Source organism: Camponotus floridanus, unplaced genomic scaffold, assembly GCF_003227725.1.
Source record: "Camponotus floridanus strain SB8 unplaced genomic scaffold, Cflo_v7.5 scaffold14, whole genome shotgun sequence".
NCBI classification, from domain to species: domain Eukaryota; kingdom Metazoa; phylum Arthropoda; class Insecta; order Hymenoptera; family Formicidae; genus Camponotus; species Camponotus floridanus.
The window spans coordinates 862,240-889,974 of NW_020229259.1; the positions used below are offsets into that span (position 1 = coordinate 862,240).

At 33.0% G+C, this 27,735-nt stretch overlaps 1 protein-coding gene across 7 annotated transcripts in view; it reads left to right on the plus strand.

Annotated features, from left to right (window-relative positions):
• Positions 1–27,735, plus strand: part of LOC105252935 (sodium/potassium-transporting ATPase subunit alpha) — an 84,702-nt gene that overhangs the window by 39,651 nt on the left and 17,316 nt on the right. For 3 of the 7 annotated variants that reach the window (XM_011260609.3, XM_011260608.3, XM_025406360.1), the window contains exons 2-5: positions 22,186–22,269; positions 24,201–24,326; positions 25,481–26,881; positions 26,953–27,277. In XM_011260609.3, the coding sequence (XP_011258911.1) occupies positions 22,186–22,269; positions 24,201–24,326; positions 25,481–26,881; positions 26,953–27,277 (1,936 nt within the window). The remainder of the gene's footprint in view (positions 1–22,185; positions 22,270–24,200; positions 24,327–25,480; positions 26,882–26,952; positions 27,278–27,735) is intronic. The other 4 variants (XM_025406359.1, XM_025406361.1, XM_025406362.1 and 1 more) reach the window with 2 other exon arrangements.

Below are 27,735 nucleotides of genomic sequence, written 5' to 3' on the forward strand. Positions count from 1 at the left end.
CGCGAAGACGTCCTCGATGGATGTTCTCCGGAAGTGCCCATTTCTTCGACGCGGAAAATTTCCCGGACATTCTTGGCTCCATTATTGGAACGCCTCTTTCGGCAGCTGTCTCGGCTATTAATTAGAGACCGATCGCGAAGGTCTCGTCGGCCATTAGCAGGAATAGAATCGTTCGCGATCCGCAAGCTCGGGGAAAATTTCGCTCCGATTTTGATCCGTTCCATCCGATGCAAATGTAGCGCTTAGTGATTTTCTCGGGGCGCTTCTGCGCAGATTGCTCCGTCGACACGCAAGCTCGGTCGCAAGGTTGTCCATGGAAAGTCCCAATCTTCGTGTCTTATCGTCGATGAGTCCCAGGTACTCGATTGCTCCTGGTGATAATCGGTGGCGACGTGATTTCGGAAATAAGTCGCATCGTTCGCCTTCTTCTCGGTCAGCCTTTCGAATCGATCAATTACGTGCGTTATCATCGTCATCGTCGTCCTCGTCGTGGAAGTAGCGAAAGGATGGATCGACGACGACCGTTATTTTTAGAGCCGCGTTAAAGTTCAATCGTTGCGAACCCGTATATCGCTCATAAGCTCCTTAGAAAAAGCTAGATGAAAATTTTCATTATGTGAAAATTAAACGGTTTAACAACGTCCATCTCGTCAGCATTTTATAAGCTTATGTTTGATCAATATTTCGAAACAATTACAAGATGCATTTGTTATCGGGTTATCGAAAATTTGATTATACACTGAGGGAAAAATTATTTTGAAATAAAAAAATTTTAGTTAACTCAAGAAAGCTATTTATTCGATGGGTACTAATCACGCATTGACTTGTATTTAAAACGTCTGTTTGCTTAAGTTAAGTATTTATTTACATATGTTTAAAAAATATAATTTTTAATTAAATATTTTTATTTTAATTTTACAAAATATTTATTAAAATGCATTTTTTATTCTCAAAAATTTTAAATTTTTTAATTTAAAAAAATAGTATATTTAATTTAATAAATTATAGTATATATTTTACGAAAATAGTATTTATTAAATATAAAAAATATATAAATGAAAATAATGTACTTAATATAATATGCATATTTAATTAAAATTAAATGCTTTTGCTTAAATGAAATAAACAATTTCTTCCATTAAAGCAAAAGTTTCAAGAAAACAAATTTATTTGATTTAAAAAAATTTTCCCCTCAGTGTACTAATAGTCCAGGTTCCTGATGTTACTTGATATGTGTGCATAAGTGTACAAGTATCCGATGTATGCGTTTTAACGATGTATCATTATTCATATAATGTAGTCGTCTCTAGTAATGAGCTTGTGATTGCCTTTCGTTATCATGTGATAAAGTTGGACATTTGAGCAATTTTGGTTCGTTGGTTGGCCTTTCGCTCGAGGGTTAAAAATCTCGAGATATAAATTATACTCGCATCAGTTTTAATTCAATTGCTTTCGGATTCTCCTCTTGACTCGTCATCTTCAATTCTATGAATAATCGAAACGAGTATATGAAGGACCACACAAGTGACACGCCCTCGATCAGAAACTTTATCATTTCCATCATGTTTTTCTCGTATTGTCCTTCATTAGCAACATTTCTTACTGAGTGTCTATTAATTATCCCATTACGTTTTTTAACGTACTTATATCTAGATTGCTTGCGAGATGAGTGGAAAGTGTTTGATTTTGATTTTCATGCAATTGGAAAGAACGAGGAGCAGTAATCTCACTCAAATCTTTCAAACATTTCTCAAGAAACATTTGCGTGTTGATGGCATCGAAAGGATTGCTGAGTGTTGCTAATAACTTTGCTTAATCTCACGTGTTAATCTCAATATTCTCAGGAGAATATCAGAGAATATCAGAGTGCTAAATAAATGTAACTCTTCTTCTTCTTCTTTAAATGTTTTCATTATTTAATTCAAATATTAACATTTAATATATATTAATATATATTAATATATTATATTAACATTTAATATATATTAATATATATATTAATATATTTAATATATATTAAATATATGAAAATTAATATGTTTTCTTTAAATGTTTGAGATATAAGTTTGCGATTACTTGCGCTCAATTGAGAAGATTCTTTTAAAAAATCCTTGTTTTCCATTCATCGAAATAACATCGATAACTTCCATTCGATTACCCACTATTCGTCTTCATCGTTCCTGTTGTTGCCGTCATGCAAGTGATGTATCTTGCGTTGTCTTGATATTAAATCGTCAATGTTCAACATCAAACATTCGATCAACATTGATCTTTCAGATTAGGGTTGGTCAATTCCATATTTTCGCGTTTCGTTAAATTTAAATCGATTAAATAATTGAACCCTTGATCTTTTTCCACATTTTTTGTGCCTTGCATGAGGGCTAAATTTATTTCATATGCAACAAATTAAAAATCGTTGATATATAAATTCCTAAAGTTTATGCTTGAAGTGTTTTATGAAGATAGAAACATTGATAGAAGCTTTATTCTAGCGAAGGAATTAATCATTTTTATTATTTATTTTTCTTTTATAATTTTATTTGGCATCTTCCACATTGTGAACGCAAATTCTGAATTCTGACAGCTTGTTGTGATAAATTTATGCCAGATATCGTATTAATTCGATGCACAACAATTCATTATTCCTATTGACATAACCGCATGCTAATCTGAATTAAATTGCTGCATCACGCATGTTTGATTTGTACGAATACGTTCCCGTATTTTAACCTTGGTGATAATAAGAGCATCTCTTATCGTTCTTCCGCAATGTCTTAATCACCTACTTTTTCACTTGACGTTATCTATTACGCGTTATCTATTACGGTAACAAGTGCAATATATAAACGTCGGCACATTCCGGCTCTTAAAAATCCTTTCCAAGCTTACTATTGATAGTAATTCGATGAATATTTTGCGAATCTACAGGATATTACGATGCATGCCTCTGAATAGTATTTATAGTGTAAAACAATGTCTTGGTCATTAATTTTTCGTGAAAGAAAACGTTATGAAAAACAGATGGATACAGCTTGTAATTTGATTAAACAGAAAATATAGAGAGATATTGATAAAAAATTTAAAGATTTTGATATATATTAATTTTCATATATTAATATATAATTTTAATATATATTAATATATATATTAAATGTTAATATAATATATTAATATATTATATTATATATTTAATATATTAATATATTAGTATATATTAAATATTAATATTTGAATTAAATAATGGAAAGACTTTCGAGAATGCTCGAGCTTTAAGTTGTCGTTTTTATCTTTCCGTTTGAGCTTTCGCAAGCCCTCATTAGACTTCAACGACAGTCAAGATTTCCCTTTTATTCCGCAGCACGTTATTTATTTCGACCAACCGAGGTAATTTGTGGCATGCGCGCGAATTTAAAGCAAAGTCAAAATTAATGCGCCTGCATTAATGCAAAACCACCTTCCTCTTCCCCCGTCACCCACTCCCCTGCAGTTCACCTGACATTTCCACCGGTGCGATCACGTGCCGGCCGAACTTTTTCCTCCGCCACCCAATTTACCGGTACCACCCATTTCGTCGAAGAGAGAATCGATCGAGGCGACTGCGAGGCGCTCTCTCTCTCTCTCTGTCTCCCCCCCCCCTCTCTCTCGCTCGCGAGAAGCTCGGCCTTGTTACTCACCTTCGCCAATCGCCGATCGTAAAATCGCCATTCGATCTTTCATACACTGAGGAAAAAATGATCTTGAAATAAAAAAATTTTAGTTAACTTAAGAAAGCTATTTATTCGGGTACTAATCACGTATTCACTTGTATTCAAAATGTTTGTTTGCTTAAGTTAAGTATTTATTTACATTTAAAAAAATATATATGCTTAAAAAAATATAATTTTCAATTAAATATTTTTATTTTAATTTTACAAAATATTTATTAAAATGCATTTTTTATTCCCAAAAATTTTAAATCTTTTAATTTAAAAAACTGATATGTATTTAATTTAATGAATTATAGTATATGTTTTACGAAAAATAGTATTTAAATATAAAAAATATATAAATGAAAATAATGTAACTTAATATAACATGCATATTTAATTAAAATTAAATGCTTTTGCTTAAATGAAATAAACAATTCCTTGCATTTAAGGCAAAAGCTTCAAGAAGACAAATTTATTTGATTGAAAAAAATGTTTCCCTCAGTGTAGTACATTTCACTGCGACTCGTTCCATCAGCGAGCGAATCATCGATATCAGCTCCGATGATAGAATCTCGTGACACGTGGAGAAATGTTCTCGTCCTCGACGACGACGAGTCAACGATATTTAACTTTCACTCCACAGTCGCGTTTTATAATTTGTCTCAATTTGCCTCAATTGAGGAATATCGGCGACGAATCGCCGCTATTTCCGAGTAAAATCTTGGGAATAGCATGCCAGCTTTCAGCTTGGATCGATATCCATGGTATATTTAAGGGCTGTCAGTTCAGAGCGCAAGTCCAATCTCTAAATAAAACGCTCGATACTAAATTGGACGGTATCTTGTATTTTCCCTCGCTTTCGCTCGGCTCTCTATTTCATTACATTTATTTCCAGATAAATACAATGTTATTTCGGTGCGAGAGATCTTATGTGTGTCTGATCCAATCATTTCTTTAAGGAAAACAGCCAATTTCAGAGGTTGCGAGACGAGTTCATTTTCAAGAAAAACCTCGTTTTAACGTGTGAAAGTAAATGAAACGAATGGAATTTGGATATCTTGGGTCTCTAGGGGGAGCGAAAGTTACTTCTTTTCCAGTTTACTCCGCTAATTCTGATCGTTAATAAGGAGATATTTTTATCTAATCAATACGTACTGTCCTTCACGTGGAGTTTATTGCTTTTATTCGACTTCCAATTCTGTCCATCCGCCTTTATATCTGTTTAATGATTTAAATGTCATGTCACTGCATTGGCATGTTTTGTTTTCATTTAAATTATTTTTTTCGACTAATAATATTTTGTGTTTGATCGCATAATGAAATAATGTTTCAAAGTTTTTATTTCATGTTTAGTGTAATTGCATTATAAAACATCGACACGTGGATTCACATAAAACGATTTATTTGCAATTCGTTGTGCAAGTCGCGAAATTGACTTAAATTAAAATTACGCTTTGTTTTATTTATAAAATTTATAAAATGATAATTTATAAGATTTTTGTAATTAATTATAATTATAATTCTTATTATATTTATAATTAATTATAATTTATAAAATTTTTATTCTCGAATGAATTGTCGATGACGATTGGTTAATGATGACGATTCGACTTGACGATTGTTCATTCATAGAATAAAAAACCTATTAATGCTTCTACATCATTTTTATCTGATAAATTTCCGAAAATAAAATTTTTTAATAAGGAATGCTGAAAGAAATTCTCTATATTTGTTTCATGAATCACAAAATCATATTAACATTAATATTAATTGACAGTTATCTTAATCTTAATTATCTCAATACTAATTAATAATAATCTTATCTTTATTTTTAAATATCGAGAATGGAAATAGAGAATTTCAACTGAAGATAGATTAAGCTTATCACTTTATTCTTTCAAATCTCGCTGTGAATTAAATCCGATTGTAATCTATCGGATTTAATTGCTTTCTCGAGAACTTCCGTTTAAGATATTTGTAGTTCTACTAAAGTGACCGTAGTCTTTATTGGGTCAGCGAAGTAATCAGGAAAGTGTGTAAAGACACCTAGAGACGGTTGAAATTGAAAATGAAAAATTTATTCTTGGATACAAATTAAAACTCTGCGAAATTTAATTGAATTTGTGATGTACCAAGAGCAATATCTATATTAAGCTAGCAATTTTTTTTCGCGATAGTAACAAAAGATTTATTTGTACATGTATTGAGCTCTTTTAATAGTTGGAAACTAAAAGTGGAACTTGTCAAGCTTATATCGAACTATGAACTTTTGCAAGAACCGGAATGTGGAACACGCGTTTACGCCACGATCGAGAACGTATCGATCTCTCATAAGTAGGAAAGTCTAATGCCATTCAAAGGAATTAAAAGATCAGTTTCTCAAGTTTGTATCACTTTGAAAGTTCCTTTTATGATATTATCTCGATATTAATATGTTTACACCAACATGCATATATAAAGGGACATCTGTGAGTTTATGCAGATTTTTCAATTTAAAAGATTGTTTAAAAACATGACAAATTGAGTTCCAAATTAATATTTCCATTTTTCGAAATTTGTGCTAATGAGTTCGGTGAAAAATGTTTATATTTTTAAAAGATTCTCTCTTTTTTTCTTCTTATATATCTATAAACAAACTTCCCTTTATATTCTGGAGGAAATCTAGTCGAATATTTACATTTCTTTTTTTTTAATTTTTTTAAATATTTAAATTTCTTTTTTTTTAAATTTTTTTTAAAATTTTCTCTCTTCTTCGATCAGAATTCAAAATCAAATGGTTTTTAATTTTCTCCATAAGGATTAAATATTTTCAGGATTGATCAGGGAGGTTAATTTTTTTAAGCATTGTGATAAACAGAATATCGCTTTCTGTCGTAAGCAACGGAGAGATGTAGCTCTAATCTTGGATGCCAATAATCTTTCTTTGCGTTCTCTTTCTCGATGCTCGCCGCGGAATGATATGCGCGATTCTCTCTTCCCCTCTATTTTACCACGAACCCAACTCGATCTCGAAACCAAAATGAACTGGCACGAACCGGTCGCGTACCGGTGTCGTATGGAAAAAGAAAAATAGCGATTGCGCGCATGCATACGCACGCATATCGACACGCATATTTTTCTCTATCTAACGAATGAATGCACGAGCGAATTTTCATTAGAGATGCAGATATACATTTGATAGATTCTTCGATTGTAAACAATTTTATTTACATTTTATTTTTATATTTCCATCATCTAAATTTTTTTAATGACGATGGCCTTGTTTTGCTGCGACTATGATTCATACATTTATGTAACAGAAGTCGCGAGTAATAATAATTAATTTAATATGTCTTAAAAAAAAAAAAGAAATATTTTTTAGAAATACACATTTTTATGAAGAATTGAAAAAAAAATTGAGTGAAAGTCCCAAGAGTTGATTTTTATTGTATTTTTAATTTCGAAATGAATTCGGTTTTGTGTAGCTTTAGTTTATTTGAATATAATTTAATTGTTTATTCCGACTCAAAATCGATTTGCATCATTGATTTTGATTGAAATTGTCGCCAGAATGGATAATTAAGTAAACTGACTGAAAGTATTGCGCATGCATTGCATTTTGATGTAATTTTTTTTTTCACGCACGTTCTATCTTCGACATCTATTTAAATCGTAGATTGACTAATTAAGTAAGCGCGGAGAACTCATGTTATTGTGACTATTCTTTTCCTTTTGCGAGAAAATAATCTATGCACGATGCACATTATTCTTTAAAATTGACGATAAGAAAAACAAGTAAATAATTAACCGGAAGAAATTGCGAAAGGAACGGTAATAATTCATGTAAAATGTTTTTTTCCTTATTAACTTTTTTTCAATATTAAAAGAAAAATTCAAAAGCGTAGCATTTTTTATACAGAATTCGTTTTTCTTTTTTTAATTTTCTCCGATTACGATGACAAATTCTCAACGTGGACACAATGAAACGCTAAGAGTGTCAAGGCAAAGAAGAAAAACCGATTCGCACGCCATTGTGTCAATAAGCTAACTCGATCGTGTGTCGGTCATTACGAGAAAATTGTATTGTGAAAACTTCCATGATACGCTGATACACGCGATATAAATTGCAAAATTTCCCTTTATGAAGGAGATATTCCAAAACGCCATTTTTGAGGCAATATTTGCGATTTTAATTGCGTAAAATCGTTGGATACCACATCCACATAAATGCATTAGACAGAATGTCAAATACATTTCTCCATTGTTTTGATGATTTTACGCGTTTTATTAATCGTACTAGTCATCTCTGTTATGTTAATTGCTCTTCTGCACAGTGATTTTAAAATACAATTAAACATCTTAATTACACTTTGAAAATAACGCGTAAAAAAAATTATTCTCCGACATTACTAGTATAAATCTACTTGGAAGTAAATTTAAGAGATTTCTGTATTTTTTTTTCTCATGAAGAGAGTGATACATTTGATTAAGTGTATTGAGGATGTATTGGAGATATATTACAATCAATGAGATCGCCGTGAATTTTTAATTTAACATTCTTAATAACATTCTAAATAGTCATGAATTATTTCAAATTTTTTTACTTGCTCCTTTAAAAGTTATTAATTTTTTAATTTTGCGATTTTAACATAGGATCTTATGTAAACGTTCAAGAGACAGGTAATAAATTATTCACAAACTATAAAAAAACAATGATAAAAATTTCATTTTGTAATATTATATTCTTCATACATGTAAAAATGTTCCCACAAAGTTTCCAAACGATTTACTTGCTCGTTTTGAAATTATTAAAAAATAACTGTGATTATCGGTTTGACGCAATATTGATGATAAAACTTATATACAAATTTATACATTTTCTTGGAAATTAAGACCTATTTATATTAAAGAATACTTCGAAGTATGATTTCGTGATTTTTAAAAAAATTGTTCATCAATTAGAATTCGTATTCTGCCCAACTTAAATTTTTTCATACTTCGGATTAACTTTTGAGACAGACGGGGTCCGTCCAATACATCCTTAAAAAAACTTAAAGATAAAAAATTGCAAGCATCTTTGACGAATTTCGATATTGAAAAATTAACGAGAGAAGCTGTTTTTTTCGTCAAATGCATAACTGAAGTGCGGTGACACGTCGCTTCAGCAACACGACGACGGCATTACGTGTGCGGAAATTAGCCTCCCCTTTGTTTGGCACGTAATATTTATTGACGAATCGAGCATGTGTGTTCGCTCGCTCGGTCGTTCCGCCAGTTGAAAAAGCGCCGGATGACGATGCACGCGCGCGTGAAAAAGGCCGGAGAGAAGAGAGAAAGAAAGAGAGAGAGAGAGAGAGAGAACCTTAACGGCTGTGACATAAATATATTCAATGTCTCAAAGACTTTCAGGGTCGACCGGACGAGAATAGACGAAAATCCAATTTTAATCGCAGAACCCCGACCCGCGTGCACTTGCCACATGGCAGCATCGCTAAGGAATATCGACGGATGCGTATCTTGATAAAGTTTGTTTGCGAGATTTCTCTGGTAGGGACGTAATCTTTCGAATAAGAGAAAAATTTGTGAGACTATCAACAAAAGAAAAACGCGATTTTCGAGGCTATTTCGTGAAGACACACATGGGGGGAAAAATTATCTTGAAATAAAAAAATTTTAGTCAAGAAAGCTATTTATTCGGTGGGTACTAATCACGTATTTACTTGTATTCAAAACGTCTGTTTGCTTAAGTTAAGTATTTATTTACATATGCTTAAAAAAATATAATTTTTAATTAAATATTTTTATTTTAATTTTACAAAATATTTATTAAAATGCATTTTTTATTCCCAAAAATTTTAAATCTTTTAATTTTAAAAAGTAATATATTTAAAGTAATGAATTATAGTATATATTTTACGAAAATAGTATTTAAATATAAACAATATATAAATGAAAATAATGTACTTAATATAACATGCAATAATTAAAATTAAATACTTTTGCTTAAATGAAATAAACAATTTCTTGCATTTAAAGCAAAAGTTTCAGGAAAACAAATTTATTTGATTTAAAAAAATTTTTCCCTCAGTGCAGATGTGGAAAGAGAGATTTGCGTAGGTGTCGCACTTTTATCACGAAACGATATGAACAAGCACGTCTGTAACCTCGGGAGCTGAACGGATTTTAATATATTTATTAAAATTTAATATATTTTTTCTCTCGATTCGATTCGCGGATTTCTTGAAAATATTTTCTTCAATATGTTCTACCCAAGTGCGTTTCGCACAAGTCTGTATCGAGCAATTCATCAGCCACTCGTCAGATGGTAGAATAATGGAATCGCGGTAATCGAAAAAACTCGCAAAGTTTAATCTAGGATGAAATTGAATCTCGAAGCGCGAAAATGTAACCTGCGATGACATTCTACGTGCAAATAGGTATTTCCCTCAAATAGAGGTGAGATAATTGGAGCAGGAGAAATCTGAACTAACAAGTACTGAAAATTGTAAAGTGCTTCCTTAAGATGAATACGAATCTGCGGGCGATTCTTTAATCATTGATTTACTACGAACGTTGTTTGTCCAGGATGTCTAATGATGAGGGAAAATCTGGAAAACCAGGAATTGTCAGAAAATTTTATAATTCTGGAAATGTCAGGAAAAAATCAGAGATTGTAATAATTTATCTGGATTTTTTTTCATTGTTCAACTTTTTTTTTCTTATTAATTTTCCTTTTTTTAAACAAGTATAAATTTCATTCTAGCTCACAGTGCACTTATAATGCACGTGCAATTTGCTGTTTTTGCTGCAAATCGATCTTTATCTGTGGGCGTAATTTATATTTTCACTTTACAGAAAATGAATCTTCTTTTGATAATATAAGTTTTATTTAAATTCTATTTATTATCGATAAAAATAGTTCAAATACTTTTCATCACTTTCAACTCATTTGACTTACTAATATAGTGATATACGCAAATTTTGCATTTTGAAAAAAATAATATTGAAAAATCGGTCAGGAAAAAATAATTTTTATTCTAAAAAACCTAGAAAAATCAGAATATATATATATATATATATATGCAACTGATAACCATATGATATATTAATTATCAATTTTACGATAACAGTTTTATTAAATATTAAATATTGAAAAATCGGTCAGGAAAAAATAATTTTTATTCTAAAAAACCTAGAAAAATCAGAATATATATATATATATATATATATATATATATATATATATGCAACTGATAACCATGTGATATATTAATTATCAATTTTACGATAACAGTTTTATTAAAATTGTTTTTGCACGACGAGATGTTTTAAAACATGGTTCACGCTTCTTGAAACACGCCCGTAATTATTAATTATAATTATCATATATTCATGTCTTTTAGAAATTACACATTTAGAAAGGAAGACGAATACTTGTTTCTCTGTAAAAACACCATGAATTAAATGGATCATTTTTTATCTCGCACATTGAGTAGAATTGAGAAAGTTTTTACTTGAACGCTTTTTTAAAGTTTATCCCTTACCATTAGACAGAGTACATTTCCCCAAACTTTGTCCCTTCAGACTCGAATCTGTTTAATGATTCAGTGTTTCTTCCGCGATAACTGAATTTTCAGTCTTCCTTCGCGATAAATAAAAAAAATTAGAAATTCTAATTACACTCCTAACGCACGTGAATTTCAAAGACATTCAGTCATAAAACGCGCTCCGACGAGTTACGCGATTCAATTTCTTCAAGGTAAACGACGCGAAAACTTCTTTCAAGTAGCATTCGGAAGATTAACGAGATAATTTACGTTTCTCTCGTATATCTAATCGAATAACATTACATAAAACAGAGGTAAAGACACGTTGAGACGAGGAAAAAAAAGAAAACCATTGTTTCACTATGACATTGGCATTTTAAACTTAATAATACGCGAAGCTGCTATTCGGAGAATTATTTTATTTTTGCGTTAACATGTATATATATTGCGTTGTGATTATCAGGTATATTTATTTTAAATTACTCGCTTCGCTTCGCTAAATGCGTCGTAGCTTATATATATATATATATACAATTTGACGAGGAAATATTAAATGTTATAAAATAGGATAATAAATACTATATAGAAGAGATAACGAGAAAAATGCAAACAAATGAATTAAATAAACTCGAATTAAAGCTGAATCTATTCCTTCCGGGATTATTCCATAACATTACGATGAAATATAATATAATAAGTATGAAAATAATATAAAGGAAAGAAAGAAAACACTTTTTCTAATTGTTAATTAATTAATTAATTAAAATTGTAAATACTTGATGAGACAAAATTATCGATATCATCCTAAGAGAATCCTAAATTAGGGGGAAACTTTATAAAAAAATTTAAAAAAAAATATGTCTCGGAAAATAGGTGCATCCGAGAAAAATCTGTCTACCCAACAAGGCACACTCGGAGGGAGGGGGAAGGAGAGGGGGGAAGGGGAGGCACGTAGCGTGCTCGAGTTAAATGACCAATCTCTCCCTCTTGACCCAATTCGTAAAACGTCCTGTGCCACGCACTCCTCGTGACGTCACGCGCGCAGATCTCTCTCGCGGTTCAGTCACAGTGAGTAATGCGTGAGGGTGCGTGCAAGGCCAGCCAGCCAGCCAGCCAGCTAGTCAGTCAGTCAGCCAGCCAGTTGCACGGCAACGTGGTATTCGCGTTCTGAATATCGACTGCCTGACAAATGGCTCATCCATGTCTTTGGAAGATTGATATTGGGAACGTTTGTTTAATTGGAGGGTGCGCGAGGCTGTTCCCCCAATCAGTTGTTAGAGATCAGTCTCCCTCTTTAAGACGGATGTCAACGTAGGTCCATATTCTGAATCTTCTTTTATTGATAAAAGTGCCTCGAAAAGAGGCTTACAAGCCTTCTGATTGGCTGTAAGCCACTTTTAGGGACACTTTTATCGATAAAAGAGGATTCAGAATATGATTCCATAGTTTATGTCAACTGCGGGCTCGATCGTATCGTATTAACTGGACCCCAAAGGCATCATCTAGTGGATTAAAAATCTCGATGCCCTGATATCTCGATCAGGCAATTATGCATGAATGTCTCTGGCACGTGCAACGTCCATCAAAGCGTTTCATATGTGTGCGCGTGTATGAAAGTATTATCAAGATTTTTCTCACGCAAATTTTTCTCTACCTTTAGGCAGCGATATCCCAATATCTTGGAGCTTAAATTATTCGCGATATACATCGGCCGAATAATGTCGATCGATAATAAAGCCGCGTGTGTCTTCCTCATAAATAATTTAGCTCTGTCCCTTTTACGAGATTGCCTCCCGTCGCGAAATACCGTTTCGATTGGCCACTGCTTGTTTTACTACGGCATTTTCATTTTTGGCCAGGAGAACTGGTGCCTTCGATCCAGCACCGCCGGTCATGAGATCCAACAAGGTGCAAAGTATTTGCCAAGCTATTTTTAAATGTACATTTCGTGTTATAACCGAAGCAGACTCTTGATAATCCGACTTAATAGATGTCTATATATACACGATCGATATAAAGTAAAAGCTCGTGTTTCTTCCTTTCCTCGATCTCTTTATAGCATTATACTACTTTTTTTTTTACTCCATAGTTTTTGAATAATATGAAATTAATATGAAATTCTCTATTTCATATATTAATTTATTTTATTTATTTTCCTCTATTTTATATATTATATATTAATTTATTTTATTTATTTTTCTCTATTTTATATATTAATTTACTTTATTTATTTTTCTCCATTTTATATATTTTAATTTAATTTACACTTTTCCGCTGCACGTCAATTTACATTCTCCCATACATGTGTTACATTTGCAATCTTTCTGCGTGGAATAAAGAAATATGAAATTTGTGTACTATTTTATACTGAAATTTTATTATGCTATTACTTTTCCTTGGTCTATTTTTTGCTACATTTTTTATTTAAAATGAAATTCCCTGTTTTACATATATTTTATTCGCCTTTTTTCCACACATTAATTTACATTCCTTCATCTACATATACATTGGCAATCTTTCATAGAACGAAATACGAAATAGGAAATTTTTGTATTTTATTGTTGAAATTTTGTTACGTCATTATATTACTATTTCTTGTCGGTCTTTATTTCATCACATTTTTTTTAATGTGTTTAAAATATAATAAAATAAATGTAAAATAAAATTTTCTATTTTATATACATAATTCGCACTTTTCTCTCACATTAATTTACATTTTTCTACTCGCATATACATATTATATTTGTAAAAATTTCTGCCATAGGATGAAGAAATATGATATAAAAAAATTTTTGTAATCGAAGCATTGTGGATGTTACAATGATATCGCAATTAAACTTGAATATTTACAAAATTTCATTAATTTCATAAAATTCGTTATCTACTTTGTCATGTATCAAAAATCATCAAATTGAAAATGACAAAATTGGAAAGACGCATCTTAAAATAACCAGTATCGATCAATTTTTCACGTATTATTGTCGAGAGTAAATTAATATCTGTTTATTATCTATCGATAAGCTCAAGATAAATAAACTGAGAAAAGATCTCTCTAAAATATCTGAGAAAAGATTAGCCGAGATCACATAAATAAAAATCCCCAGTGACAATACCCAGCGTAATAAATTTTTGCTTGCTGATGCAAGGTTATACGAGGCACATTATCATTTTATCACTCTCGATATATAAAAAAAAAATATATTTATAAAATTTTCAGCGCCTCATTAAGGATATTTTATATGCACAATTCCAACAAAAAGTAACTGAAAATCAATATTGACGAATATATCCATTTTTGATGTATTTTGAGTAAGAAATTGTGTGGAATATTACAATTTGATCTTAAATATAGTGCAGAGATGTATTTTTTAATATTTATTACGTTTTTACTGAAATATTTCGAATTTTGTTAATCAAAATAATTAACTTTTGGCAGAGAATTTTGCCTTGTGACAGATACATGGCTAACTTCATTAAATTATATTTAATATCTTTTTAATCAGTTAGTACTTGTATAATATTATGTGACCAAATATTTCCTCTGTATCTAAACTTTTGCAAATTTCAAACAAATTCTGAATATTATTTCCATGTGTTTTTGTCATTTGAATCGACGTTATACGTTTCTTATAAGAACACATGTTAATTCGGTGCAAATTAAAATCCTTATAACTTGTGAACGCTTTAGTGAGTCGATTTAAAAATTGTACCGAAGATTCTAAACATATGTTAGGACATTCTGTACAATTTTCATTAAATTCTCAATATTTTAAAAATAGGTACAAAACATCCTTAATCGAAATGATTAATTTTGGGCAGAGAATTTTGCCTTGTGACAGATACATTTCTAACTTCATTAAATTATATTTAATATCTTTTTAACCAGGTAGTACTTGTATAATATTATTTGACCTGTATAATATTATATTTCCTCTGTATCTAAACTTTTGCAAATTTCAAACAAATTCTGAATTCCATTATTTCCATGTGTTTTTGTCATTTCAATCGATGTGATTATACGTTTCCCATAAGAACACATGTTAATTCGGTGCAAATTAAAATCCTTATAACTTGTGTACGCTTTAGTGAGTCGATTTAAAAATTGTACTGAAGATTCTAAACATATGTTAGGACATTCTGTACAATTTTCATTAAATTCTCAATATTTTGAAAATAGATACAAGATATTCTTAAATATATAAATTCGACCGATATCAAGCATCAGAAGTACTTTCTCCCTCGATACCGAGCATAATCGATAATTGATTCTGATCCGACTCAAAGTACACATACATATTTCATTCAAGTGATGAAGACATGTTCCGGACTGCACGTCTCCCCGTGTGTGCGGGTACAACACGGCGTGTTAATGTGCATATGCACGTTATTAGATCCTCCGTGGAAAGACGAGAAACGAGACGGAGGGAGGAGAGGACAGTAGTCGGTAGTGCCCCAGTTGGATATTGATCCGTGACAGTGGGAGGCGTTCGTTAGAGGTGGCTAGGTCGTAGGTCGCATGCGCGTTTCCACCGATGATTCCGTGTCGCCATCATCGACCCGCGGCCCGAGAGAAATAGAGCCGAATCGCCAGAGCGAGAGAGAGGAGGGAGAGAAAAAGACGGCGGGTTAGGAAGGGAGAATCGGGGAAAGTGGAACGAAACGCGAAACGTGGAAAAGAGAGGGACGGATAGCCATGGAAATTATCATCCGCTTATGCCTGAATGGTACGGTACCATCGACTCGCTTGGCGAATGTAATAAATCACCCTTTAAACCTCGCGCCCAAGGCTCTCAGAAAGTTTGGGCGGTGGAGCAGATGATAGAGGAGACTTAAGGATGTTTCGTATATATACCTATTTTCAAAATATTGAGAATTTAATGAAAATTGTACGGAATGTCCTTACATATGTTTTAGAAGCTTCGGTACAATTTTTAAATCGATTCATTAAAGCGTTCACAAGTTATAAGGATTTTAATAAAGAATTCTGCTTGATCAGGCTTCGATTGCGACATTTTAATCGCAATATATGTCGAAAGTCTAGACATGTTGAATTCTTTTAAGAAAGCTATTATTTATTTAATGATTGAATGGAATGAGATAAGATTGCACTAAAACTGGACTTTACATTGCATTAAAAAAGGCAAAGAAAAATGCACTAAAACTATTGGACTTACATTAAGGATGTTTTGTACCTATTTTTAAAATATTGAGAATTCAATGAAAATTGTACAGAATGTTCTTACACATGTTTAGAATCTTTAGTATAATTTTTAAATCGATTCACAAGTTATAAGGATTTTAATTTGCACCGAATTAACATGTGTTCTTTTGAAAACGTCGATTCAAATGACTAAAACACATGGAAATAATATTCAGAATTCGTTTAAAATTTGCAAAAGTTTAGATACAGAGAAAATATTTGTGATCAAATAATATTATACAAGTACTAACTGATTAAAAAGATATTAAATATAATTTAATGAAGTTAGCCATGTATCTGTCACAAGGCAAAATTTTCTGCCAAAAGTTAATCATTTCGATTAAGGATGTTTTGTACCTATTTTTAAAATATTAAGAATTTAATGAAAATTGTACAGAATGTTCTTACACATGTTTAGAATCTTCAGTATAATTTTTAAATCGATTTACAAGTTATAAGGATTTTAATTTGCACCGAATTAGCATGTGTTCTTATGGGAAAGATATAACCACGTCGATTCAAATGACAAAAACACATGGAAATAATATTCAGAATTTGTTGAAAATTTGCAAAAGTTTAGATACAGAGGAAATATTTGGTCAAATAATATTATACAAGTACTAACTGGTTAAAAATATATTAAATATAGTTTAATGAAGTTAGCCATGTATCTGTCACAAGGTGAAATTCTCTGCCAAAAGTTAATCATTTCGATTTTCAAAATTCGAAATATTTTAATAAAAACGCAATAAATATTAAAAAATACATCTCTGCACTGTAGGTAAGATCAAATTGTAATATTCCACAATTTCTCATACTCAAAATACACCAAAAGTGGATAATCGTCAATATTGATTTTCAGCTACTTTTTACTGGGATTGTACATACAAAATATCCTTAAACATCACCGCGAATGTCCTGTCACGAGCTATCATGAATTAAGATCGAGGAAGGGGAGGCTTTATTTTCTATATTCATGCGATGAAGTGATCGATTAAAATAGTACGTGTACGCATTTGGATTCCATTGGCTACTTCCAGGAGAACTTTTAATCTTCCTGTCGCGAATCAATCGAACGAACTCGAAGGGGGGGTGCCAATGTGTCGCGAGCCGACCCTGGCGACGACACGCGACGTCGCTATCGCCGCGTCGTCGCGATTGCCGTCGACGTCGACGCCGACGTCGCCGCCGGCGCCGCGGCGCGATCGTTGAAAGTTAATCCTTAATGACTCAAGTCAATGCCTCCCTCGATGTGGCTTTAAAATATCGCGCGTCCCTTTCTTTCAAATCAATTTTAATAATTGTGTCTAGCCAGAAAAGATTAAGGATGGGCATAGGTCATGTTTCATGGTTTCATTTAATTTATTCATTTATTTTTCTTAAAATAAAAAAGTCCACATGTTGGAATTTATAATTGTTATAATATACAAGTTACTTGAAAGGAAGAAATAGTGAATATTTAAGTACAAAACATTTTAAGTTATTTTGACACATACAGAATAAAATTGATTTATTTTCCCTTAAACGATAAGAAAATTTTGCATATAAAATATTAATGTAATTTACCAAATATATAATATTAATTGTATATATAAAATTAATATTTTATAATAAATAATAATTTAATATTTTAATAATTATGTTTAATATGATTAATATTTAAATAATTTATATTACGTATATAATTTATAATTCTAAAATGTATAAACTTATACATGTATGGAATAGATATAGAGATAAAAAAAATTATAATTTTTTAGAAGAAAAAGTAAATTTTGTACGCATCATAATAAATATTATTTGTATTGGATTGAATGGTAGCAAGATAAAATTTATGTTCCATACAAGGGATTTTGTTTTCATACTAAAATATAGAGAACAAAAGACACACACACACACACACACACACACACACACACACACACACACACACACACATATATATATATATATACATATATATATATATATATATATATTTGATACTAAAATCTCAAAATGGTTTTATTACGTTGTTTGTTGTGTTGCCTCAAAATATGGAAACGTGTACGATGCAAAGGCGTTTCGTAAGGGCTACGTAACGAACGCGATCCCAGAAAGCGATCTAATCACCGAGACCCGACGTGCTTTCCGCCGCCAAAGCTCGACCACTTCCGCTTTTAGCGGGCCGCCGACTGTTAACTCGATCCGTCTACTCGCGAATGATGGCGACCCGCGCAAATTTGCATAAGGTCGAAATCGCGTTCATCCTGCGGGGGCGTACATGTACGTTTGTACTTTGCATAAACGCAACGTTCGCTATGAGTGAGAATATATCTCTCGATATGACACTGATATGATTTTCTAAAAATTTTCACTGGTATAATATTTTCTAAAAAGCACAGAGATTAATTTTTTTTCGGATTAATTTCTTTTAAAATACTATAAATTTAAATTATTATTATATATTTTGGATATTTATTTTCTGAAAAAACACAGAAGACTTGGAATTCTTACAGCTTTTTTGTATCTGAAATAATCAAAGTATTCGTATGGAATTTTATTAAGATTCAGGAAATTTTTTAAAAAATTTCCTCTTCTAAAAATTTAATTTTGCTAAACCAAGTTGTGAATTATATATGTTTAATATATATTATAAATATCTATTTATCTCTTTATATATTTCAACGTCTTAATAAAATATTTGAATACAGGTATATATTTTTATTATATAATTTTCAGTGATAAAAAAATGAAAGTGTTATACAAGAAAAATACTTACCTTAAAAGCTATTCAATTTCTTTATAGTATGTATGTAAATGTAGCATTTGAAACTCAAATGCAGTAAACAAGTGAACAAATGACTCTGTGTTTTCCTTTTATATAAGAAAAAGTGTCGGAAAATACATGCAATGAAGAACATTTTTTTTAGAAAATTATATAAAAAAAAATCCCTAAAATATTCTCTTCAAATCAAAAATTTCTTAGGAAGTTTATTTTTTTTTCAAGATTTAGAGTAGATATCCTATTATATTATAATTTTGAAGCAATCTAGAACCGAATTACTAATTTTTCGAGATCAAACTGAGAAAATTTCCTCTAGCTACCTCGAACTTTGCGCAAATTGTACGCTTAATCATATGGACAATCAGCAAAGTGCGTATATTGTGACCAAATTGCATAATCGTGACTTCCTCAATGACGAGGTGAGCGAATGACGATGGACCAGAGATAATAATACCTGCGAAATTGATCGTTTACATATACACGGCGACACCGGTAAACCGGACACGTAACTCACGAAGTTGGAGTCTTTTTTTTTTTTTTTCCGATCGTAATCGTCAATTTGTCGACTCGTTGGTCTTTTATCTAATCGCCGGCCGTAACGAGCCGTCGTGACAGAATTAACGACCGCGTGCAGCAATTGCACGCGTGTAAAGCGCGTCACGAGTCTCGCGTTTCGTCAGTTAATACATCCGGTACATACGTGAGAATATTGCCGGTTTTCATGGTCGATGATATCATTGAAGGATACTTTTACATATTATACATTTTTTATATATTTTTATATATTTCTATAAATTACGTGCGTCATTAAATTGTCACTTAATCCTTATATATATACAGGGTGTCCCGAAACTCATAATCAATCTATCAAAGACAGATTCCTGGGATCGTTTCGAGACGATTTTTCCTCAGTGAAAATGTCGATGAAGGCTATTATTTTTTGCATGTTCCCGATTTTTGTCATCATATATCTTTGCAATTAAGCCTTAAATTAAAACTCAACTAAAGTAAACTCTATTTAAAATTAATCGAAGAATGCGGTTTTGTTAATACTTTATTTCTACAAAGCTTAGTTTACGAAAAACCCCTTATTTTCAATCATTTATAATTCGAAAATTATTAGTGCGTCGACATTTTCGTTGAGGAAAAATTGTCTTCGGATGATCCCAGGAATTTGTCTTTGGAAGATTGATTATGAGTTTTGGGACACCCTGTATCTATATATATATATATATATATATATATATATATATATATATATATACATCTTTATATATTCTTATAAAATTATGACTAAATATAACCGTAAAAAATAATATAGGTGAGATCTAGGAAAATTATGGCTAAATATAACCGTAAAAAATAATATAGATGATATTTAGGAAAGGTATATTCAATTTAATCGTCGTAAATTTAATATTTATTTTTATATATTTTTTTCTGATAATATTTATTATAAATACGATACTTGTAAATCATTTATTTCTCATTTTATATTCCAATTGATCTCGCAAATTTATTATATTACAGGAACAAACAGATGAATTGTATTTGTTTTAATTCAATTCTGAACCAATGTTTCCTCTCCAAAATATCAAGCACTATATAATAAATTTAAAAATCTTAAAATATTTGTTATTATTATTATTACACAATTATGTAGTATAATATAATGTATTATGCATAATATATTATAATAATATAATATGATTATATTATAATTAGTATGTATATTATATAATGTATTACACTACTTAAATTATAATATCATGTTATATCATGTTACATTATAATATAATCTCTCATGTTATATCATATAATAATCTACCGATAAGGCAAGTTGTAAATTAAATGTGTGTGTATTTAATATTTATTATAAATATATATCTCTGATCACATAATTTAATGTCCTAATAAAATATTGAATACGTAGTACATATTCTTCATTGTAATTTTCAATGATAAAAAGAAAATTTTATGCGAGAAAAAATGCTTCGATCAAAAGTAATTCATTTTTTTCCCAATATATTTACAAATCTAATAATCTATTTGAAACTTGATTTTATTTTAGAAAGTTGCATTAAAATATCTTTAAAAAAGTCTTCTTTTTACATAGGAATTTTAAAGAAAAATACCTTAGGAAAATCAGGAAACTTTCAGAAAATTTGTTTGTTACAAAATTTAAATAGACATCCTGATGAAGATGTGGAATTTCATAAATAACTCCAAGGATCAAGTTTATAATAATGTATTCAAGAGAAAAACTAGATCGCAGCATCTTTTTTCCGAGCTAATGGAACAAATCACTCCGTCTCATGTTTTTTTGTTTACTTGAGGAAAATGTACGAGCAATTTTATTTCCGCGGAGACAAAGGTTGATGGCGACTGTACCGTCGCGTGGGTTCTCGTAATCGCGATTACGGGACCCGATTACCATTGAGCATTCAGCATAGTCGACGCTGGCGAGTCTCCATTGAACCGGCATGCACTACCGGAAGTGGTCGTTATCCGAACGCGGTCGCGCCGAGGTCGCTCTTGAAAATCGGGCCTCTGTTCCGTCTCTCTCTCACCGCGATGTCACGTGTCAAATGCGCGCCGGCCACGTGTCTCTCTCTCTCTCTCTCTCTCTCTCTCTCTCTTTCTTTCATGAGAAGGTCGCGATTGCGCCCGATACGACCGCGGGTGCTGTGGGAAAACTGGTCCATTTAAATCGACGCTATCGAGCGGTCGTTTGCTGTCAAAGTGACATGTCTAAAATTTCGCATGGAAAGTCTCGAAATTTGGAAACTCTCGTTTGAGCCTCAAGGTGCTCGATTCTCGAGGGAAACAGCAGTCCAATTCGCGAGAGACACAGATACACGCGAGAAACTCCACACATGTCACGCATCATTTTCGAGATATATAATTTTATCATAATGCATATATTATATACTGATTTATTTTGTATTTTGTTGCGTCCCGCATGATGTATTTATGATTTTTTTATCGCCCATTTTTTTACAGCAGCATGGCCGCTCAGACTCATACAGGGTCGCCACGTTACCCAACATTCGCGACGACAACAAAACCGCAGATGGGATGTATAAGGTATATTTCAGAGGTGCAGACTGTACGTCCGCGCACAATTTCTACGCAATATTTATACTTTGGGTCTGGATCTGCGCTTCTCCTCTCGATCGGGATAAAGGGATTTCTCTTGCTCTCGTTCTGTCTCTCTGTCCATCTCTCTTCTCTATCTTCTCTATTTCCTCTATCTCTCTTTCGCCGTCTGTCTCTTATCGCTTCCTTTATGCTGATCTTTGTAATTCCATCGTTTCTTTCTTAAGGTAACAACGTCTATTCGTCGTAACGCTTCTCTTCATTAACTATGCTTCAGTAAATCTATTCAAAGAAGATTTTCCTTATCCCTTCATTCCATTATTTCCGGATTCCTATCATTTCATGGTATCACGTTTCTGTTTTGATATCGATTCTCATAAACACCTTAACGCATGTTAAAAGAATTCTGCTTGATCAGGCTTCGATTGCGACATTTTAATCGCAATATATGTCGAAAGTCTAGATATGTTGAATTCTTTTAAGAAAACTATTATTTATTTAATGGTTGAATGGAATGAGATAGGATTGCACTAAAACTGGACTTTACATTGCATTAAAAAAGACAAAGAAAAATGCACTAAAACTATTGGATTTACATTAGGGATGTTTTGTACCTATTTTTAAAATATTGAGAATTTAATGAAAATTGTACAGAATGTTCTTACACATGTTTAGAATCTTCAGTATAATTTTTAAATCGATTCTCTCACAAGTTATAAGGATTTTAATTTGCACCGAATTAGCATGTGTTCTTATGGGACGTATAACCACATCGATTGAAATGACAAAAACACATGGAAATAATATTCAGAATTTGTTGACAATTTGCAAAAGTTTAGATACAGAGGAAATATTTGGTCAAATAATATATTATACAAGTACTAACTGGTTAAAAAGATATTAAATATAATTCAATGAAGTTAGCCATGTATCTGTCACAAGATGAAATTCTCTGCCAAAAGTTAATCATTTCGATTTTCAAAATTCGAAATATTTCAATAAAAACGCAATAAATATTTAAAAAATACATCTCTACACTAGCTAAGATCAAATTGTAATATTTCACAATTACTCAAAATACACCAAAAGTGGATATATTCGTCAATATTGATTTTCAGTTACTTTTTGTCGAAATTGTGACATACGAAACATCCTTAAAAAAGACAAAGAAAAAATGCACTAAAACTATAAGACTTACATTAAAAAAGACAAAGGAAAAACGCACTAAAACTATTGGACTTATATTAACCCATTCAGACTCTATGTGCACAATTATGCACAAAAACTTTAAAATCATTTGAAATAGTTATTTTTTGGAATTAGTTTCCCTGCGATCTCTCGGTGGAAAAAAAAATATATATATCTCGTCGTTTTAAACCCTTAGCATCAATAAAAATTAATTCAATAATGTTTTACATTACAGAAAAAAATCAGGTCTGAATGGGTTAAAAAAGACAAAGAAAAAAATTCGCTGAACTTGTCAAATGATCTCCATGTTCTTATCTTATCATCGTCCACGCTGAATTTTCATTATTCATCAATTATTTTCGCCGATGTCGCATGACGTTCAACATTCCTGTCATTCTAGTGCAATCCTATCATTTTACGGTATACGAGACATCATTATACCGTCTCTTGGCGATATCCTTGCAGTCGGTCTCTCTTCTGTTGCCTGTCCTCGTTCGTCGGTGGATTTCAATCTTCTCTAATTCGATGCGCTTTGATTATCTTCTTCTCTACTTGGTCGGTGATCAGAGTACATTCAGATCAACGCGCGGGTGTAATTGCTTTGGGGCTTTGTAATTTATAGCTGTATTAAGGTTGTGTGTGCACACACACGCAGCATCGATATGCCGACTACACGATCGGAAATATATCTCTCGATAACGTCCTATCTTGCTTTCTGTTCCCGTTAACAGTCGCGGCGAAAGAATCCAAAGCGGAGGGGGGACAACCTAGATGACCTGAAGCAGGAGTTGGACATTGACTTCCACAAAATTTCACCCGAGGAACTGTATCAAAGATTTCAAACGCACCCCGAAAACGTAAGTAACATCAAGATGACAAAGATCTTTTGAGAAAAAATGGTGCTAAACGATATCGAATAAGCGGCTAAGTAATCTATTAATGTTGGGACAAGAGCACACGAAAGAAAAAAAAATAATATATGTTGGGGAAGAAAGAACTGATCGATAAAAAGATAATATATAAAATAATTAAAATAATATACAGGGTGTTTCCAGACTACCCATTTAAAAACTAGAGAAGTGGTTATTTCAAAAAAGTAAAAACATTTTCTCTATAAATCGGATGCGCTCGAATGGTGATATTTTCAACTTCTGGTTCCGGACGGAAATAGGCGATTCAGACCGGAAGTGCATTTTTTTAAATGGAATCCTCTATTTTTCATTGCATATTCTTGTAACTTACCTCGAGAGCTTTTTTCTCAAGAGCTTTCCAAAACATTATAATAAATTATTTTTCCATGAAGTACTTTTCGAGTTATGAGACTTGAAATCATTTCTTAATTTTACATAAGCCATAAAATATCTTGTAAAATATTCATTTTTTGATTATCTTACCTTAATACTTTTATGTACAAAATAATGAGAAGAATCAATTGGTATAAAGAAAACATACAGTTGTTTTTAAGAAAAAATATGGAATTGTTAATTGCAAATTACATATTTTTTTTTAGAAACAATTATGTGTTTTTTTTACAACACTTGATTCCTCTCATTATTTTGTACTTACAAGGTATTAAGGTAAGATAATCGAAAAATGAATATTTTACAAGATATTTTATGGTTTATGTCAAATTAAGAAATAATTTCAAGCTTCATAACTCGAAAAGTACTTTATGGATAAATAATTTATTATAGTGTTTTGGAAAGCTCTCGAGGTAAGCTACAAGAATATGCAATGAAAAATAGGAGGTTCCATTTTTAAAAATGCACTTCCGGTCTGAATCGCCTATTTCCGGTCGGAACCAGAAATTGAAAATATCACCATTCGATAGAGTGCACCCGATTTATAAAGAAAATGTTTTTACTGTTTTGAAATAACCACTTCTCTATTTTTTAAATGGATGGTCTGAAACCCCCTGTATAAGAATAATATAAAATAATATAATAATAAAATATATAAGAATAATATAATAATATAAAAGAAAATATGTAACATGTATGTGATAAAACAGGGCCTCAGCCACGCGAAAGCAAAGGAGAACCTGGAGAGGGATGGGCCAAACGCCCTGACGCCGCCGAAGCAAACTCCGGAATGGGTCAAGTTCTGCAAAAATCTGTTCGGCGGTTTCGCCCTCCTATTGTGGATCGGCGCGATTCTCTGCTTCATCGCGTACTCAATTCAGGCCACGACCAGCGAGGACCCGAACGACGACAATCTCTACCTGGGGATCGTCCTCGCGGCGGTCGTGATAGTGACGGGTATATTCTCGTACTACCAGGAGAGCAAGTCGAGCAAGATCATGGAGTCGTTCAAGAACATGGTGCCGCAATTCGCCACCGTGATCCGAGAAGGTGAGAAAGTCACTCTGCGGGCGGAGGATCTCGTGCTCGGCGACGTCGTCGACGTCAAGTTCGGCGATCGGATACCGGCCGACATCAGGATTATCGAGTCTCGCGGATTCAAAGTGGACAACAGCTCGCTGACGGGCGAATCCGAGCCGCAATCGAGATCACCCGAGTTCACAAATGAGAATCCGCTCGAAACGAAGAATCTCGCATTCTTCTCAACGAATGCGGTGGAAGGCACGGCTAAAGGTGTAGTGATTTGCTGCGGCGATCAAACGGTGATGGGAAGGATCGCGGGTCTCGCATCCGGCCTTGATACAGGAGAAACGCCGATCGCCAAGGAGATACATCATTTTATACATCTTATTACTGGTGTCGCTGTCTTCCTCGGCGTCACATTCTTCGTCATAGCTTTTATCCTGGGTTACCATTGGCTTGACGCCGTCATCTTCCTAATTGGTATCATCGTTGCGAACGTACCGGAGGGCCTCCTCGCTACCGTGACTGTATGTCTCACTCTGACCGCCAAGCGAATGGCTTCGAAGAACTGCCTGGTGAAGAATCTCGAGGCCGTGGAGACCCTGGGCTCAACCTCGACCATCTGTTCGGATAAGACGGGAACTCTCACGCAGAATCGTATGACGGTAGCGCATATGTGGTTCGACAATCAGATCATCGACGCCGACACCACGGAGGATCAGTCCGGCTTGCAATACGACCGTACCAGTCCGGGATTCAAGGCGCTAGCCAAGATTGCGACATTGTGCAATCGCGCCGAGTTCAAGCCGGGTCAAGAGGGTGAACCAATTCTGAAGCGAGAAGTAAACGGTGACGCTTCCGAGGCCGCGCTGCTCAAGTGCATGGAACTCGCGCTGGGTGATGTCATGGGCATTAGGAAACGTAACAAGAAAGTCTGCGAAATTCCCTTCAATTCCACTAACAAATATCAAGTGTCCGTACACGAGTCGGACGATCCTAACGATAGCAGGTATCTCTTGGTAATGAAGGGGGCTCCCGAGAGAATTCTGGACAGGTGCTCGACTATATTTATCGGCGGCAAAGAGAAGGTAATTTATCTTACAAGTAAATTATCTATCGATCTCTTTTTCATCTTCTATACTCGTCTATATCTTTGTAGGTTCTCGACGAGGAGATGAAAGAGGCATTCAATAACGCGTACTTGGAATTGGGCGGACTCGGCGAACGAGTACTCGGCTTTTGTGACTTCATACTGCCGTCCGACAAGTTCCCGGTCGGCTTCAAATTCAACTCCGACGATGCCAACTTCCCGGTTGAGGGGCTCCGCTTCGTCGGCCTGATGTCTATGATCGACCCGCCACGGGCAGCGGTGCCCGACGCGGTCGCCAAGTGCCGTTCCGCCGGCATCAAGGTCATCATGGTTACCGGTGACCATCCGATCACTGCCAAAGCCATTGCCAAATCTGTCGGCATCATCTCTGAAGGTACATACTTTGCACGCTGCATGTCGTATCGACATGCTTAACCGCGATGACAGCTGTCAGATGACGTTTGTGATTAGATACCGGCTGCAGTATCTCCGAGACCTCGTTCGTCGCTCTCGATTATAATGCTTTTATGAGTTTAATCTCTTAATGAGGCGTAATTTCAGATAATAGGCTACGCTTAAGATTTACGACGATCCTATTTACACATGGAACTTGGGGCGTTTTATTGGAAGATATGCAAGGTTCGCGTTGTAAAAAGGATGCGACGTATCCAGCTATTTAATTGATGACAATATATATTTTACAACTATTCTATTTGTCTTTAATAATATATACGATAGCAACAGTGTTTCCCTTCAGCATGATGCAAATTTTATCGAATTTCGTCGAGCATTAATGTTGCCAAATTCTGTGCAGAACCTACGAAAAGAGAGCTATATAAAAATTAAATATAT